The sequence below is a fragment of the Sceloporus undulatus genome, chromosome 2 (genome assembly GCF_019175285.1).
Source record: "Sceloporus undulatus isolate JIND9_A2432 ecotype Alabama chromosome 2, SceUnd_v1.1, whole genome shotgun sequence".
Taxonomy (NCBI): domain Eukaryota; kingdom Metazoa; phylum Chordata; class Lepidosauria; order Squamata; family Phrynosomatidae; genus Sceloporus; species Sceloporus undulatus.
The window spans coordinates 280,820,351-280,839,616 of record NC_056523.1 but is presented as its reverse complement, the minus strand read 5'-3'; the positions used below and the strand labels follow the sequence as shown (position 1 = coordinate 280,839,616).

The following is a 19,266-nucleotide window of genomic DNA, read 5'->3' as shown; positions in this document are numbered from 1 at the left end:
TATAATATTGTAATAATTTAATTCTATCTTAATATATTACTTTTTATATTTTTAAATGTACTATTTTTTTAAATATTGTAAGCCAATGTGTGTCCCAGTTTTGGGAAAAGGGTAGGATATAAATAAATATAATAGCTTCATCACCATCAATAGAGAGTGTCAGTAGAAAACTCAGAATGCTTTTTTCCCTCTAGCTTCCTAAGATTTGATGGCTTATATTTCAATACAAAATGGAGACTTTTCAGCCAGTATGATCATGCCCCAAAATGTTCTTTAGCAATATCTTTAATGAGTGTTAATGTCCAAGAAGGAAACTCATATGCTGCTCCATTTTTGTCTGCTATTGCAAATTCTACCTCTTCCTATCTAAGATAAGAAGAAAATCCAATTGTCCTGAATTATAACAGAAGTGTTGCTTCAGTTGCTGGAAAAACTACTGGAGTTCCTGCTGCTCTGAAGTAGATTTCATTTTTCAAATTTTAGGTGAGAGGCAACCGTTTCTAGTTTTCAGACTGATGTTGACTTGATCTGTTAAGACGGCTTTCAAGTATTATGGAAAAAGCACAACATATTTAATACCTGCACATGTAATTCAATTTGTCAGGGAGACTCACGCTTCTTCATATTATGAGGCATATGCTGGTTTTTGAAATCCCAAATGTGCATCATATTTAGTACTGAATGACCTTTAGCATTCTTTCTTATTCTTACATTCTTAAATATTTACTAGAATTTTCTTATTTTTTCACAGGTTTTCCTCTGGGATAATGGCATATTTGTATTCCATCACCAGCTCTCTGTGAATGGAGTTCTAAGTGTGGATGTTTTCCACAGGGGAGGCGCTGCATACATAGTAATGGTACCACCAGACCCCACACAGCCTCCTCTTCTATACCAGTGGTCAGATAACAAATTTATGAAGTTTCTTGAAGTGCCAGCCAGTGGAATAACACAAGTCAGAGCCTTGATTTCTGGATCTGACATCTATTTAATGTTTGTGAAAGGTAAACATGTAGCATCTTTTAAACAAAAATGCTCTGAGATTCAGCTGTTTCCATGGAAATAGAAAACGAAATGAGAATAAATGTTAGCTTTCAGAGGCTCTTATCATGAAAATGTATACATGGCCTTTAAGGACAATGCCAAGAAGCTTCTCTTCACAAGGCTAAAGCATACTCATAATGTTTAATATTCCATATTTACTTTTTTAAAATAAAGAAATGTATATATGATTTACAATTTTATTTTATTTCTTTTGTGTTACTTTTTTCTCATTATTCTCAAGTGTAGTTGTGCTAGCTGACATGTACTTAAGTCTCAGCCTAAACTATTTTTAATAGAAGATTTATATTCATATTCTTGCTGTTCTCCACAGGGCCCAGTAGTACATGTGATGTTTTTATATGGGAGTCAGGGCAATCTTCCTTTAGGCATTTTCAGTCCCTTTCTGTCAAAGCTGTAAATGACATCCACACCTTTATTCCATCCTCTGGTTTAGGTAAGTTTGAAAACAAAAACCGCCTCTTAGGGCTGCTGTACACAAAATGTTTTATTCCTTCAGAAGTATTTTCTTTAGGACTGTACAATATGTATTGTGTTATTTATTATTACAGTACATGGACCCATCAATACAAACAAACAAAAATATAAAATTGTATATCAAATAGGATTCAATTTAACCTTCCATAAACAAAATTAAATTGACATACCTAATTAAAACATTTTAGATAATCTGGCAAATTTTTGTTTTTGTTTTTTTAAAAAAGCAGTTACAGAATTGCATTTTAGCTTCTTCTTTTTCATATGTGGCTGGCTACTTTTGTAATTTGTTTGATCAATTACAAGACCACAGAGCCAGAAAGTGAGAGCTGCAGCCCTGTAGATGTGGAAACTACTTTGCTTATCCATAAAAGCACTGATAGAGAAGTCTAGTTGTGGAAACCAGACATGGCTAGAGTTTGTAAGTGTAGGAATTGTATCCACTGCTGCTTGGAAGAAAAGTTATTCTGGATGAGGACTCATGAAAAAAAATGTTATTTTCCTTCCAGTGTTTATCCAGCAGTTGTTATGTTGAGGTAATAGCTGCAACAACACAACCAAAGCATTAATAACTTTGCAATTAAACATGAGATAATATGATCCATTAAAATAAACAATAGGCAGTGTTAAAAAAGCATAAGGTCAAACATCATGTTAAATTTTACAATAGTTCTCTGACAGCTAAAGCAAATCATGGAACTATCCAAAATGCATTAGTATTTAATAAAAAAAACTATTTTTCCTTTTTTGGATAGTAGATTCAAAGAACATTCTAATGAGAATGGGATAAAACAGCTCTCTTATTAAAGAGAATATTTCAATAGCTACTGTACGTGTACAGCTTAGGTTAAGAGATAATTTGTTAAGTTTTTAAATTGTTTTACTCTGCATCTTTTCAATATGATCTAAATGTTAATCATCCTTTCCAAAACCAACAATGGAAATGGAGTATTAGTATATCATAGAGCAAAATGATTAGGATGTACTTATTCCTATCTTAAAAGTAATCAATGTCTTGAGTTCAAATGGATAAGAAGTGAGATAAGTTTTGTGACAGAACAAGTGCACAGCTGCAAACTGTTCTTGAAATAAACATGAAAATAAATGTTACGTAAATGTTTAGATATTATCCTCTTCTTAACTTTCAGCTGAAACTTTCTCAAGTTGTTTCACTAACATTTTTTCTATTCTTATGTTTCTTAATGCAGTACACATCCTGTTTGCTAGCAAGAATAAATCAGCACTCTATTACTGGAACTCACAAATAAATCAGTTCTCTCTACTGCTGGAGGCCCCTTCTGCCAATCATATCACTGCTGTCAATGTAAAGTCTCTAAACTCCAATAAAAGTCTAATTGTTCTGACTGGAGATTCATACTGTTATATTTATGAGCTGACTGCAATATCAAATCAATCAGATTTCATACCTAGGTAGGTTCTGATTTTATTAGTTGACTTATAAGCAAATATGGAGAGTTCTCCTTAGCTTAATATTTTTAATTGATTATCATTTTTAAAGCACTTTCATAGATTCTGTATTTCTGTTTTTTCCTTTATTATCTTATGAGACGTCAAGGTAAGCCTGTCAAAATATCAGCTGTAGTGGTTTAACTTTCTAATGAAAAAAATAGCCAGAAACCATGCAGAGATTAATAAAGGGACACACACCATTTATAGAGCAGTGAGGAAGCACACAAAAGAACAGACATGGGGAATAAACTCAGAAAGAAAAGAAAAAGGAAGATATTAAGAAGAAGAAAGTTGTTTGCGGAATGATCTCATCAACAAAATTAACATGAGATTTCTTGGGGATAGAAAAGGGCCAAGCTATAGCTATAACAATAGCAGTAGCAGTTGCAAGCCATCTGGACAGAGCTATGCAAGGTCTTGAATTATACATGGAAACAAAAGGACCTATAGATTCTCAGATTGATTTTACAGATATTTTTTCATCTATCTATCTATCTAGAAATATATAGACATGTACAGTGCACCCGTGCCAACAGCGGACTTGCCATCCCCAGACCTCAACTTCCACGGATGGCATACCCCAGCTTTTCCAATGGGTGCGCATGTATATGCACATATGCCCATTGACAAGAATGAGACTAAGGTCCCATTTTTTTGGTATCGGGGGGGGGGGGGGGGGTTTGGAATGGATCCCCCATAGATAGCAAGGGACAACTGTATATGAATATGATATAGTTTAAATTTGTTTTTATATTTGATGTCTTGTTCTGGCTAGTTTGTGACCATGATTCTACATCACATTCTACATGATTCAACACTGCAGTTCTTTCATGGGGCTTCTTTTCTACCTCCATGCAAAGGAGTTTCTTAGTGCTGGCATACACTCCACTGCCATTATTGACTAGCAGAGAAGTTGCAGTTCTGTAGCTGGAAGAAAAGAGGAAGCACCACCCTCCTGGAACCCGTGACATCTACTTCTTTCCTTCAGTCCCAGAACTGTAACCACCTGCTGCCCTCTGTGGTGAAAAGACCAGCAAACCAGCCAGAGGCCATAAGCCAATCAGGAGCTGGCTAGGGAAATTTAAAGATTCCATGTAACAGCTGGTGGGTCAGTTAGGGTTTAGAACTCTGAGAGAGAGGGTTCTGAGGCAAAAGGCTGCTAAAAAGATTCCAGAGAGAGATAGGCAGGGACAGTTAGGGGTAGAGTCTTAAGAGGAAAAGCTCCCTACTGTTATATATGTCCAGGACTCTAGAAAAGAGAGTGGCTGGAGTACAATATCCTGAGGGATATCTTTAGTTGGGAGTTGTGAAACCTGAGTTTAAGTAGAGCAACTGATAGTGGGACTGTGGGAGTCCTAGATGTTTATCACACTATGCTCTTAAAGAGGTACTATTCCAGTGTGACTCCTCTAGCAGCCTCCTGTTGCATGCTGGGATTGGCAGTTTTAAGGACTCTGCCTGAGATTCTAAATAAACTACCCCGCCTTAAAACGGCCAATCCAGCTGCAACAGGAGGCAGCTAGGGAGTCACACGGAATAGTACCTCTTTAAGAGCTCGTCTGATAAACACCTAGATACATATAGATAGTGGTCATTGTTTAAAAGTTTCAAAGTGACAGTAACTGTAACAAGTCAAGCCAAGAAGAAAGTAACAAGTGCAGGAACCATCTGAGCCATTTTCAAACCACTGTTTTAATAAATAAAATCTTTATTTGTTTGTTTCAAAAAAGACGTCTGGTCTTGGGTTAATACACACACACTCATCTTACAGAAATTGGAGGGCAGCAGTGGGATAAGAAATCCCGTGGGCGCCATCATGGAAAGGGTGGTGGTGGCTCTACACCCTCCTGTCATTTACGAGTTATGAGAAGTGCGGAGCAGCTTCTTCCTGGATGGGTAAATTGTGCATATAAGTATTATTTACCTTCTTCTGCAATGTACAAAAGCTACATATATCAGCCACAGGATCTGAGGGTCATCTCCAGGCTCTCTCTCTTTTTCTCATTTCCACCATACTGAAAAAGATCTACCTCAGAGTAAGGGAGCAGGAAGGGGAAAGTCCCATTTTGTGAGTGAAATCAGCTTGTGTCATGATGGATTTCACCTAACACTCTCTCTCTCTGTATATAAGTCAAAGCAGAACAGTAACTCAAACATTATGTACTACACTTGATCATGCTAACTAACTGGAGATATAACACATTAGCTCACATCCCTTTAGGGAGTTAAAATTGTTTGCCCACATTTTTTTTACCATTAGCACTCAGATGAAGAAAATAGCTGGACTCATCTCTGCTGCCTCCCTCCCCCCTTGTTCCAACACAGAATAGCCATTTAAAGGACTGCCAGTCGGGAAAGGGTTTTTGGAAATGACCATCTAAGGGGCTGCACTGGAAAGGGGTTGCACCATGAGACATCTATATGCTGGAATATGTTGGCCGATGCAGGGTCTCAGCCACTATTTTTTTTATAATACCATGATTTGCTACATTTGTTCTGGAAAAAGCAACCTTAAATTATAATTATGCTGCTCATCTGTGTTTTTAGCTAGTTCATCAGGTGAACTGATATTTGAACCAGGAGATAAAGAGGTTTGGATAGCAGTCAAACTTTGATGATGCAGTGCCAGAAGAGGAAGAATTTTTTAAAGTGGTTGAAAAATCCAAAGGGTGGAGCAGAAATTGGTCCTAATGTTGTGTTACTATAATTATATCTCTAATGATGATGCCATGGAACATGCATTTGCACAGTAATAATGAATTATGTTTAAAATATGTTTGCTGAGATCTTTAAAAAAATGTGAACATTAAATATATCTACCTGTAGTTAATTATAAAATGGGTGTAGTATATAGTATAGTATAAACAAGTAGGCATGGTATATAGATAATCTAAATATAGGCTTTTGTTATTGCTGCTGCTGCTGTGTGCCTTCAAGTATTTCCAAGCATATAGTAACTACATAAATATATGTATAATATAGTATAAATAAGTGGTTGTATTTAAAGTCGGTTTGTTAATAGCATATCCCAGTCTTTTGCCAGTTAATGCTGAGGAAGGCTGGGATTACGTCTAACAACATCAAGGGTGACACATGATTCTGAACCCTACTCAAAGGTACATAAAATCATGCTTGACTGACATGTTCAAGCAAATATTTCACCATATATTATGTGTACCTTCAAGTTCCAGTACTTAATTTTTTCACAAGTAATGAAATTCATCATGCGGTGAATTTCTTGTAATGTTACCTGAATCATCTTACTTGTATCACATCCTTCTCCAAAGAGCATAGAATAAGAATGGATAGATTGTAGCCCTCCCTTATTTTGGCCACCCAACAAATTGGTGACATAATTTAATTTGAGAGACGGTGGCAAAAGATAAGGTGATTAGCCATACTCTGATGTTTGTATGGCTAACAGAATTCAAACCCAGATGACTCTAGTTCAAGTACAGTAATCTAGCTGCACTCCATCATGATTTTGTGAAGGTGTGAAAATTTTGAAACATAAGGCTGTTTTTGTGGGTATTAAAATTGCTTTTGTGGATTAAATTTTCCTGAACCATTTGAGTATTAATTATGGGAAAACCAGTTTCTTCAGTCTAAGTAAAGCTTGAATTTTTGTAATATTTTTATAATACCTACATCCTAAGTTACTTAAGCCTTTTTCTACTTAATTTTTACATTTTAGAGTTCGTTATTTAGAATGTAGAAGAACTGGAACTGGACACTTTAATCAATTGAATATTGAACGCTTAATAAGTACCTATGGACGTGTTGTAGATCATTGGAGGGCAGTGGGAGTATAAATGATATATTTCCAACTTCAGGAGTGGTATGTATTTTATCGAACGAACATAAATTGCAAAAAACATACAAAGTTCTCATTTCCTACTAGATGTTTGTTTGCTTCTGAATTTAATCTCATTAAGAACTTTTATTGTTACCACCCAGACAAGTGGATCTCAACCCATGGTGAACCTGTAAATGAGACGTCTCCAAAGTTCCCTGTCCTCCCTGCTTCTGATCAGTTTCCGGCTATTCATACCCAAAATGGGAACCTTCTGTATTGGGTCCAATACATGAGCATGCTGCCTTCCCTCTTTTCTTAGTTCCCTCCACCTTCCTAGCAGTGTTGTTTTTTCAGTGTGTCATGCCGTCCATGATGTGGCCAAAGTACGACAGGCCTTGTTTGTCATCTTGCTTCCAGAGAGATTTCTAGTTTTTGTTTCATCTGTTGTCCAGGACCCATTTCTTTGACTTCTTGGTTGTCCATTGTATCCTCAGCAACTCTCAATCACCACAGTTTGGAATGATAGATTTTCTTTCTTCCTACCGTTTCTTATCCACTCTCTTATCAATACATGATAATAGGGTAATACAATGGCTTGTACAATTCGACTTTCATGCTCAATGGTATATCTTACATTTTAGGAAGCGTTTCTATTTTCTTTCATAGTTGGCCCTCCACAGTCTTAGTCTAGGATTCTTGACTGCAGTCCAGTTGCAACATTGTTTGATCTAGGTATGAGAAATCTTTTTACCTGTTTCTATTTCCTCATTGTCTAAGTTGAACTTCAGTAAATTTTCTTTGTTTTTCTTTTGTTCAAACATAAATCTGACATTGCACTTTCTTCCTTGATGTGCCTCCGTAGTTGCTCTAGTCTGTGATATTTTCTGCGAGAGTATTGTGTCATCTGCATACCTAGATTGTTGATATTCCTTCCTCCTATTTTTCATTCATCTTCTTCTTTTGCGTGTTCAAGACGGCTGCTTTTCGTATATATATTCTGCATACAAGAAAAAAAGCGAGGATCTAAGAAAGGTGTGGAGTTCTTGTAAAGAGAGACTTGTTCTGTCCTGTCTCCTCTTTCCTGCTTTAGAACCATGTCCATCTATCTGCGTAGATAATAGTACATTTATTTTTCTTAAATATAAAAATAGAAATGAGGAATTTTTTAGGCATGTCTTTTGTAAACATGCCAATCTATATGATTTCAAACAAATTTCAGTTTCCCTGTTTAGATACAGTGATTGAAAGTTTAACTCATTTTGTTTTCACAGGAAATGCAAAGGGTGTTCCACTCTTATGGCCAGATATATCATTTGTCTTTCCTCGACTGCATCTCCTGAAACCTAACCTTGAGAGTCTGGTGACCCATTGAATATTGTGGATATTGAACATGTGGTCTGAAATGGATTTTCAGTACGGCCAGTTAAGTCTTTCTTAGCATTTAAATATGGGCAATCTAATCCAAAGTATTGTGACAAAATTGTCTGCTAGTTTAAGATAAATGATGCTATGTTATTTTTTAAAGTGAAGACTGGCATATAAGCAATGTTGTTCAGATGACTTATACTGAATGATTAGGAACAACCCAACACTTAATGTATTACCTCCATATGTGGCATTCATTCTACTTGAATGCGGATACATCTCAGTGCCTTTAATAGGTTAAAAATTAGATTCACATTGAAGGATTATACATTCAGGTTTTATTGACAGCCTTATGATTTTTTCCCCGAATTTCAAAGAATTCTATTTCTGCTCAATAGTGAAAAATCTCTTAATATGCATTTCTTTTTCATTCATACTGTTTGACGAACTATTTTAAAAAATGAATAGAAGGGCCTGATTTACTAGGGTGGAACCATCAAAGTGAATCAAACCACGTACAAGTCTCTCTTTTGGAGAAATTTAGATTGGCTTAACTTGATTTTGATTGGGTTCTAAACATTGTGTACCTTGAAAAATATTATGTTATATGTTCCTCCTAAAACATTAGATTACCTTTTCAGAAGGTCAAGCTTGTCACAGTCACATAACAGTCCTTGCAGAGTTTGTTTTCCTGAAGTTGCAGAATCGGTGATTGTAACTCTTAGCATGTCAGCAACTGTGGGCTATCAGGATCCAAAAAGAAGGAGCGACCATTGACATAAACAGAGCAAAGGCTGTACTTACTGTTTGCTAATGACTCTCCTCATGGCTAATAGGATGGCACACAGATCTCTCTTTGTTAAAGTAGCAGAACTGAAGGGAGCCATGTTTGTGAGTTTTCTGTGGGTGGGGATAAATAAATGTAACATTTTGATCACTCTTGTTCTTCGTGCTTAAGGTTAAAAAAAAGAACCAAAAAGCACACCTGTAGATTTTGATATGCCAGTAAGATCTGTAGTTTTGAAGAGAAAATGTATGTTTCAATATCCGCATTCAAATATTTTTATACTTTAATATTTGTATTGGGTATAGCATAGCTTATGACTTCAAAAAGTGTTGTCATGCTTTCCTGTAGAGTTGAGTTTAGCCCCACATATTTAAGATGTCTGTCTGCTAGATGAACACAATCTGGATGAATGCATGTTTCCCACCTTTTCCTCGTGCCTGAACACATTATTGCCTCAGAGGGAAGCCGCCGCGGAACAAATACAAAACACAGCAATTGGAGAAGACAGGCACAACTTTTATTTTACACACTATAACAACCATAACGTAGGGTTGGCCTAAATGCATGAGGTCCGGATCAATCATCCATCAGCCCCCGAACTGAGTGGATGAACCGAAGTGGCGTGATCTTGGGCCAAGCTTCGGAATGACAAAGGATAGACTAGTTATAACACCCATCTGTTTCGAGAATGGGGTCATGCGATTGATCACATCTCCGCATATGTGCATGCACTGCATCTCTCTATCCCTTGTAAACGGGGCACGCTGTATCGTGTGCCCCGCAGGGCAACACTATATTGCTCACAGCACCCCCCATGTCCCGTTGGACTCCTTGATCCAGGGCTACAGAGCCCTGGAAACCAAGCCCACCAGATCCGAGACCTATGCAACCATCCCAAAGTGTGTGACAGCAACCCTCATTCCAACAAGGGAGGGTGGGGGTGGTGAGCCGAGCTGGCAGTGGGGGCGCTGGGGCGCCGCATGGCCTGAAATATGCCAGTCAACCAATGGAGGCCAGGAAGGCGGAGGGCCCACCCGTCCTCCCCACCAATCCCAGGCAGTGCACGTGACAACGACCCCCAATGGGGAGGAACTTCTGCCCCCACACCTGTGGAAATTGTAGTTCCCACAAAGAATGGGTGGAAGTCCCCTCTCTTTCCCCTGCGCCGCCATTGCGGCTCGGCCAGCCCCACGCACAGGCGGCTGGGGGCCGCCCGAACGGGGAGGTGAAAGGACAACGCTGCTGTCGCTCCCCCGTGTGGCAACGCGGGCCAGCCCACCGAACGGGTGGCCTCCTTATCTGTTGATCACAGTTATTGTAGGTTAAAGAGAGATGTAAACTAAATGATTGTAGTTCTTTGAAAACAAAGCCTGTGCATAAGGATATTACATACTCAAGTATTTTGACTCTCATATGAACCATAGAATAATAAGGACTGTAGATTTTCTAACACAGAAATTTACAGAAAAAATATGTTCCGGACAAATGACAATTCAACTTCTGTTAAAACCACCAAAGGGTGCAGGAGGAATTTCTGGGGTGTGACAGAATGGCCTGTGTCCTGATGACAAGTCACAAGTCATAACTCATTTTTTGCCTGAATAATTAGAACTAATTGCCAATTAGATTGTCATTTTAAAAAGTTGAATTTGTTGTCAACGACAGTACCGATATGTGGTCAATATGTGGTCAAAAATTAGAAGTTAGACTTCTTTATCTTCAAATTGATATAACTTTTGTAAGTGGTATGAACATCAATCAAACCTTTCTAGGTTTTTTTTGGGGGGGGGGGTTGGGCTAATGTGGCCACGTTCTAGAAGGTTTATTCCTGATGTTTCCACTAGCTTCTTTCTCTGAAGATGCCAGTCACCAGATGCTGGTGAAACATCAGGAATAAACTCTTCTAGAACATGGCCACATAGCCTGAAAAAAAACACAAAAACTATGGATGCCGGCCTGAAAGCCTTCGCTTCACATTTCTGAGGGTTGAGCCTAGAAAAGGTTGGGAATCACAGCTGTAGGCAAACAATGATATATCAACCTTTGCACCATATATAATATGGTCATAATAGATATTGAGCTAATCAACTTTTTATATGTTATTGTTAAACCAGTTACAACCAATAGCATAATGGAAAGGTACTTTCCCGCCCCCCTGATCACATAGAGATAGCAGGTCAAAATAAGGGCTCTGTCGTATAAATCCGTGTACCTAGACCTCAGGGATCTTTCAATACCTTGAAAAAGGTCCAGAGGACCAGCAATGTAAATTATACCCACAAATGTTGGGTATGTTTTGTACTGTTAATTGAGCAGACGATACATCTCTGGGTGCAGAGGGCAAGGATGGAGGAGGCATGGGGCAATATAACTATGTGGATGGGCGACAAAGATCCTCTTGCTTTGTTTCATTTGATGGCTATATAGTTTGATGAAGGGGTGGCATTAGACTGGGCAGTTTGGAGGCAGCTTCTGGCCACGCCAGCCCTGGTTGGCCCTATTGCGTATGTGAGATTGGAGGTGGCTGAGGGCCTGGGTGAAAGCGGTTGCAAGCCACAGTCCTGAACCTAGCCACTAGCAGAAGCAGCTTGTCAGCTCTCTTTGTTTGGGGGCCAACTTTTCTTGGTTGGGGGCGGCTCTCCACCTCTCTGCATGGCTTGGACACTTTTTGGGTGTGCGTATCTGAATGCCCCACACCCCAACACATCCGGAAGCCTGTCTGCTTTGGGCCAAAAGTTGCCTGGATCTCCCAGGTTTATATATAAAGCCTTCAAAAATCAAAAGAGTACTAAAATAATAAAATGTACTTTTTATATTGATAAAAGCTGTCAAATTTTGTGCACTACACCAAAAATAAGGCAATCTTTGATTGATAAAACTTGGCTTTCCTTAAACTTGTTTGTGTGTGCAAAAATATTTTTAAATTGTGTTCTTGGTTCGGATCTGCAATCATACGTGCTATCAGGCATGCAAACAAGGGCAAAAATGATAATTTTAAATATTTTTGTAATTAAGGGTTTTGAAAATAAATGTGTTCTCGTTGTTATTTAAGTCAGAAATTTTCTCATGTAGACGGTGTGGGGGGTGTTTTTTGGGGGGGGAGTGGGTTCAGTTTCTTCAGAGCGGAGAAGGGCTGGCTCCCAGAGAAAGCAAGTGACTTTTTTATAGGCTTTCTTTTGATAAATTGCCAACTGTGTTTGTAATTTCCTTTCAATCAAAGTTTAGAAGATGAGAAAAGTACTGTGAAGTAATCTTCATTTGAGAAAATAAGTAGAATGAATACAGCTAGGTAAGAACTCCTGCATATGGAAGAGAGGTTGGCAAAGCAGTACTAACCTGGGCCTGATGTGGTGTGGACCCAACCACTCCCACGGATTGCCCTGTCCCATGATTATCCAAAAGCAGCATGCATCCATGGGCAAATGTTGAGTGCAGTGGGCAACACACGTCACTCCCCACTGGCTATAGTGGGCTTTCCAGTGTTCCATGTTTTTGTTCCTTTCTATGGGAGGGGGGCACAACTAAAACCCTGGTGAAGTAGGAAGGGTCCACTGTATTCAAACTATGTATGATATAGGTTTTTGGTCTTCAGAATAGCTTTGAAGGAAAATGTTGGGCATGAGAATTTTATGAAAGGTGGCGAGAAATAAATAGAATTGTATTTTTTGCAGCTTACATTCACGTAGGATTCCTTACAATAATATTGGACTTTGTTTTTCATTGGTTTGGCAGAAATGTTCTTAATATTTTGTCCTAAGGCCAAGGACTTACTGATTCATTTCTGTACTGGCAATGTCTGCTTTTGGTCCTTGGATGCAATGAAACATGAGTCACCAACTGGTTATTCGTAGTTGCAGTTGGTTATGGTAAGCGCAAGGGACTGTCAAAAACCTGAGAAGATAAAAGGGAGCAGGAGAGGCACTTCAAATTTGCCAGATGAGGCCATTATGCATCGGAGGATTGTTTTTATATATGTTTAACCATAATACTGGCATGTAAAGAGAGTGAAATGAGGCCTGGATAAGTCTGGAGAAGATAGGGAATGGATGAGAAAAAGTGCACATAAGTAAAGCAAAACCATTCTCTTGCATTTGTTGAAAGTATGGAGCACATCTTACTTGAACCTTTCAAGAACTCATTTTCTGATGTACCTAAAATGTGATTACCTCTAATTTTGGGTGTGCCTGTTTGGTTTCATATTTTTTCAAGCCTGATGAATAAATTTCACTGAAGTGACCAGAAACAAAATTAACGTCTCAGAAAAAATCATATCAGAACATATTAGACATAATGTGTATAGGTACAAATATGGTTATTCATCTTTTGTCAGATAAATCAACTAATTGGTATTTACATATTCTCAGAGAGCGAGGATTGTGTTGGAGATATCAGAGTGCACTTGGTACCCCGAGCCCTGTTTTGGTTTCACTCCCCTTTGGTCAATCAGGCTATGGAAAATGAGGATTATAGACTGGAAACAAGACTTGGGTTTCAATGGCAGATGAATATACCAATGAGCTCGCTGTACCTATATTAGATGTTTGCCGGTGAGTATTTGAGAAAAAAAGGAATTTAGCTACCTGAAGGGGTGGCTTCAGGCCCCAACAAGTCCCAAGCCAGAGGAAGCCAAGAAACAACACAATGAAACAGGGTTTTCACAACCTGTAGCTTGGGACACTGTGAAAATCCATCCTAAGTGATGAGGAACTGCACACTTTATAATGGAAAGTTGCCGCCCGGAGAACTGGAGTTTTCCCAGAAACTGCAGAGCTTTTTGTTGACACAGAAACGAAAAACTGCACACTTTTCTCACAGAAAGTGAGATTGTAGGCCCTTCAACTAGCAAGACCACAACTTCAGTTTTCTTGTTCTGGCCACATAACAGTTTGGTTTGTTTATAGTCAATCAGCAAGGGTGGTTCATGAAAAGGACTGTGGACATAGCAGTGAAGTGTTCTCAAATTTCGTTTTGAACCGTTTTCTCAAACCCCTGTGTTCGTGTGGCAAGGCAAAACAAAAGTTAATCCCAGTTTGCAGGAAATTTCAGTAGGCCCATATTGTTCTCCTACAGCAAGTGTTTCTCAAGGGAGCAGGGACTCCAAATTAGACTCTGAGCTTGGAAAATGTAGGTTCGCCTTGCCATCCCCTTATGCTCATACACTCAATTCTCTGTCCTGTATGTGAATCTTTCCGTTTTAATAAAGATATGACATATAGAAGTCTGAGATAAGAGATTTTTTAAATGTGCAATATTAAGAATGTGAAAGGTGGCAAATGTTACTTGTATGTTTGCAATGAGGCTTATGAACAAAACTTCTCCAAAACCGGGGGATAGTTCGACTTTAACAGACTTTGTACCCGCCACTGGTCAATTGTGGCAAACAGCCCTACAAGATGCAAACTGTAAACTTATTTCCTCTGAGATAATGTTGGTATTGTAGGTGGGTCATAGAGATTTGGTAAGGCTCAGGTTTTTGGAAGTCTCATTACTGTGACACGCATGTGATGAACATTTATTGGTGCTGCTCCATAGATGCTGTTTAAGGCGAGTATTCCCTTAATGAGAAGATTGGCCAGAGTATACAGTCAACTAAATATGGTATAGGCCTTGACTGGACATTAGGTTTTTATTTATTTAGGAACCATTGGACATGTCCTACGTTCTTTATTTTGATATAAGGATTTTGTTGAATTAAGCTGCCGGAGTCGAGTCCAGTGCAGTTTTTTATGTTGGCACCTATTTAACTCAGAACGTGAAGTAATTTCCTCATTACAGCTATCAAATTGTGATTTAGAAGTTGTAAGGGCACTGGAAAAATACCTTGTTCCCTTCCGTACAGGAATAATGTTCCAGAATGTTACCAAGAGGAGTTGTAAGTTAATTATTTACCAGTGGTGGAATTGGCTGGAGTCCTTCTCTTGGGCCGCGGGAGGGCAGCCAAGGGTGAAGAGACTTGGCGTAGAAATAGCTGAGATAATGATTGAAGCAAAATGAGGACCCAAGGAAGGAATTTCTTTAATGCTACCAAGGTGAGAGCTAACGGAAAATGTTCAAGTGCTGAGACTGTTATCACTCATGTCACATAGATCTACTAAGACCTGCCATTTATGGACAGAAAAGAATGGGACGGTATAATCATGTATCACTGTAACAAGAGAGAGATAGGCACAGCCATGTTGTTTAGTGTATACAAGGTTCTTGTGATGCCATGAAGTAGACCAGAAAGTCTGTTAATAAACCAGACGTTTCCTTTCCCATTTAGAAGGACCAGAAACTAATGAGTGATTGTTGCTTTGGGGAACGAAACCAGGATCTTAAAACCAGACACCAAACCTAATCATTCATAAACTTGGCAAATGTAGTGTCATTACTGTAAAGCCAGTGCTTAGGGCAGTGAAGAAACGTGGGCTCCAGTGACAATGGCAGGGACTTGTCTAGGTGCAGGGCCTCTGAACAAACAGGCTGGAACAATAGTGTGGGTAAAGGGGTGGTGAAGAACCTTGAAGGTTATAAAGGGGGTCAAATAAGTGCTAGCAAAGATGCATCAAATTAAAATGAGTTAATAAGTAGTATTTAACGTGATTGGGAGTGGAACCAGACCTGCAAATGAGAACTGCATGAGATGGATGGAATCATGCACTAACGTGTTTCACTCTTGGAGCAAAATTCATAAGAGGATGCCAGTTGGGAAGGTTGAAAAGTGGAATGTCAGCTTGTTTGCAAGAAAGCGTCCGTCATTGTTGTGTTGTCCTGTGTTGACTGCAAGGAGGACTGAAATTAGGAGAATTAGATAAATGTTTTGTGTAACTGACTGGTAGATCGAGACATCTGAACAGTGTGGCTGTGTTTGTTTTCCATTTTTCCTGATGCCAGAAATGCAAACTGATTGTGCCTCATGATAATTGGTCCAAGAGATGTATTAAAAAGGATGTGATTTCTTTCCAGGATGTGAGTGGAACCGTGTTTGTTATGAGGTTAACCAATCCTCCAGAATAATGTTGGCTGAAGCTTCAAGTTGTTGGTCGAACAGGCAAGGACAGTTTTGGGAACCATTAATTTTGTACTGGGATGCCAAACACCTACCACTGCTAGCGCTAGAAGATTTGAACACCATGTCATCTGGGAACCTTACATTTTTCAGATGGACAAGTATGCAGTATGCTGAGGCTAAAAATGAGTCGAACCTGGTTGTTGAGCATCCCTGGTACGGTTAAATTGTCTGTATTTTTTGTGGTATGTACCAATATGTTGATTGTGTATGTATCATGTGAAACCTCTTTCACATTTGTTTTGGTCGCTTTGCCTGTGCTTTTGGGAACTGCACAGCACAAAGTTTGACAAGTCAATTAAGACATAAGCTTCCTGTTGCTAGGATTGTCAATAGAGTAATGTTCAGTAACAAGAAGTGTCATCCAAGAAGGTGAACTACTGGCCATAGCTGCCTATGAAAACCCAACCACCCACAACCAATCCCAGACATCTCCTAAGGTTAGGAAACCCCTGAAGAGCCAGGATTTTGGTGGGGTTTCTTAAAAGGGACAATAGAGTTAAAGAAATTCTGTGGTGGTGGATGTCACCTGAATTAGACATAAGCTACTGAATTCAGTGGAGGGTACAATCCGTTCTAGGATTTCACCTGTTTAAGTACCTGCTTCTCAGCCATAGGAAAACTTGTCCTCTGCTCTATGTCCCTGGTGGTCCGCATGAGAGTTGTTTTAATTGCCCTCAGATTGATTTAGTTTGGTTTTGGTAGAGGAAAACCTTGTTTAATCTTGAACTGAATTAGTCTCCGGGACCAGATGAACTCCATGCCAAGGGTATAAAGAACTGGGCAAATGTAATGCGGAGCCATTGGGCAATAATATTTGCAAACTTTGGAAGAACAGGAGAAGTCCCAGCAGACTGGAGGAGGGGCCAAACATTGTCCCTATTATTCAAGAAAGGGAAAAAAGGAGAGGAGCCTAAAAAGTATTGTCCCAGTTAGTCTGAATCAATCCCAGGAAAAGTGTAGAGCAGAAATTAAACAAAGAGTCGGTGAAACATCTAGATGGCAAATGCCAGTAATCAGCAACAAGTCACATGGGTTTCGAGAGACAGGGCATGCCAGACAAATTTTTGGAATCTCGTTCTTTGATAAATTACCAGCTTAGTAGAATGAAGAGAATGGCGGTGGATATATATAGCTTGAATTTCAGTAGGCCTGTTGACAAGTTTCCCGCATGATATTCGTTGCAACGAAGCCTGTAATGTGGGGCTAGACAAAGAACTGATGACATGGATGCTGGAATTTGGTTTGACACCGGCCGACCCAAAGGGTGCCTTCAACAATGGCTCCTTGTTTCATACTGGAGAGAAAGTGAACCAGGGGGGTCCCACAGGGCTCTGTCCTGGGCCCAGTTGGCTATTCAAACATCTTTTAGCAAGGACCTGGATGACAGAATTGGGGAGCATACTTATCAATTTGCAGATGATACCAAATTAGGTGGGGGAATAGCTAATACCCCAGAGACAGGACCAGATTCAAAAATAGCCGGAAGAGACGAGAAAGCTGGGCCAAAGCTACAAAATGGAAATTCAACACGGAGAAATGGAGGTATTGCACTTAGGGGCGGGAAAAAATAAAATGCCAGAGATAGGATGGGTGGACACCTGGCTGGAATGAAACTAACGTGGTGAAAGGGGATCAGGAGTCCAAGTTAAGACCACAAGTTGAACAATGAGGAACAGTGTGATGCGGCAGCTAAAAGGGCCATGCTATTATTAGGCTGCAGCAATAGAAGGAGAGGTGGTCGAGAATCAAGAGAAGAAGAAGTGCCACTGTATTCTGCTTTGGTCAGAGCCCCACCTGGAGATATGGTGGGCAGTTCTGGGTGCCACATTTCAGAAAAGGACATTGAGAAACTGGAGAGCGTGTCCAAAGGAGGGGACAAAATATGTGAAGGGTCTGGGAAACCTGCCCTATGAGGAACGACTTAGGGAGCTGGGGAAGTGTTGAGCTGGAGAAAAGAAGGTTAAGAGGTGATATGAGCGCCCTGTTTAAATATTTGAAAGGAGGTCATATGTGAAGAGGGAGCAAGCTTGTTGTCTGCTGCGGCTCAAGAGAACAGGACCGGAACAATGGAATGGCAAGTAGCAGGAAAAGAGATTCCAACGCAACATTAGGAGGAACTTCCTGGACAGTAAAGGTGGTGGCGACAGTGGAATGCACTCCATCGGAGGGTGATAGAGTCCTCCGTCCTTGGAGGTCCTTTAACAGAGGCTGGATGGCCCATCTGTTGGGGATCGCTTTGAGTTGGGATTTCACTGCATGGCAGGGGGTTGGAACTGGATGGGCCGCTAGTGGTCTCTTCCAAATCGAACGAGTCTATGATGTCTAGATAGCCTTTGTATTGCACGCTTCTGATTTTTCATGTTTTAGATGTATTTACATGAAATAAGAATTCTCTCAATTTTGGTGTAAGTGATAGGGGAAATCTTTGTCCTGATGGTAAGCTGCTTTAGATAATGCTCCTGCTGCACACCAGACTAACATAACCAACATAAACATTTAAAGAGAACGATAAAACCATGTAGGGGTTGCCTGAGTATCAACTATGCTGATCATAAGATGTGTATTTCACATACATTTGCGTTTGTTTTAATCTTTTCCAGTGACAGATTGATAGAGAATCTCTGAGGGTCGATAGATGATGACCTTGTTTGAGGTTTGTGGAGATGTTCAGTGGTCACTTTACTAGAGTGACAGGAGGTGCCCGACTAGGAAGGAAGTGTGGCAAGTGTTGTTGCATGTCCACAAATGATTCTCCAAAATAGTGGACTATTTGGGATTTGAAGACAAGCATGTAAGTGTAAGCAGAATTGGTACATTTCAAAACAGTTATGATGTGATTTCTGGCTGTGGAGTTTATTTATCACTGTTATGTTGTAAATACATATGTTATGTACAACAGACGTATCTTACATTTTAATAGTAGTTTTAAGTAGGTGTGGGGATCAGCTATAGTAACATAGGGGTGGTACAGCACAGCTAAAAGGCAATGCATTTTAAAATCAAGAATAGTGGGCCTGTGCAAGGAGAGTTAGCACCTCACAAAGATGATGGGATTAGGCAGACGTCTTGTGAGTAAACAGAAAAACGAGATGCAGAATATAGACAGCATGTTTGATTTCCTTCTTTGCCTACTCTTATCCTGGATGGACCCAGAGGCAATATGGGTTGTTTCTTTATTTTCCCTGTCAGTTTTTTCGAAAAAATGTCAGTGAAATATGCTCTTTGGTTTAAAAAAAAGAACAGACATGAAAAGAGAGA

At 39.5% G+C, this 19,266-nt stretch overlaps 1 protein-coding gene across 1 annotated transcript in view; it reads left to right on the top strand.

The window, feature by feature from the left end:
- The window catches only part of ADGRV1 (adhesion G protein-coupled receptor V1), a 384,090-nt gene that overhangs the window by 134,615 nt on the left and 230,209 nt on the right, over nt 1–19,266 (top strand). The window contains 3 exon segments of the mRNA XM_042447787.1: nt 752–1,004; nt 1,376–1,498; nt 2,748–2,970. Of these exon segments, the coding sequence (XP_042303721.1) occupies nt 752–1,004; nt 1,376–1,498; nt 2,748–2,970 (599 nt within the window).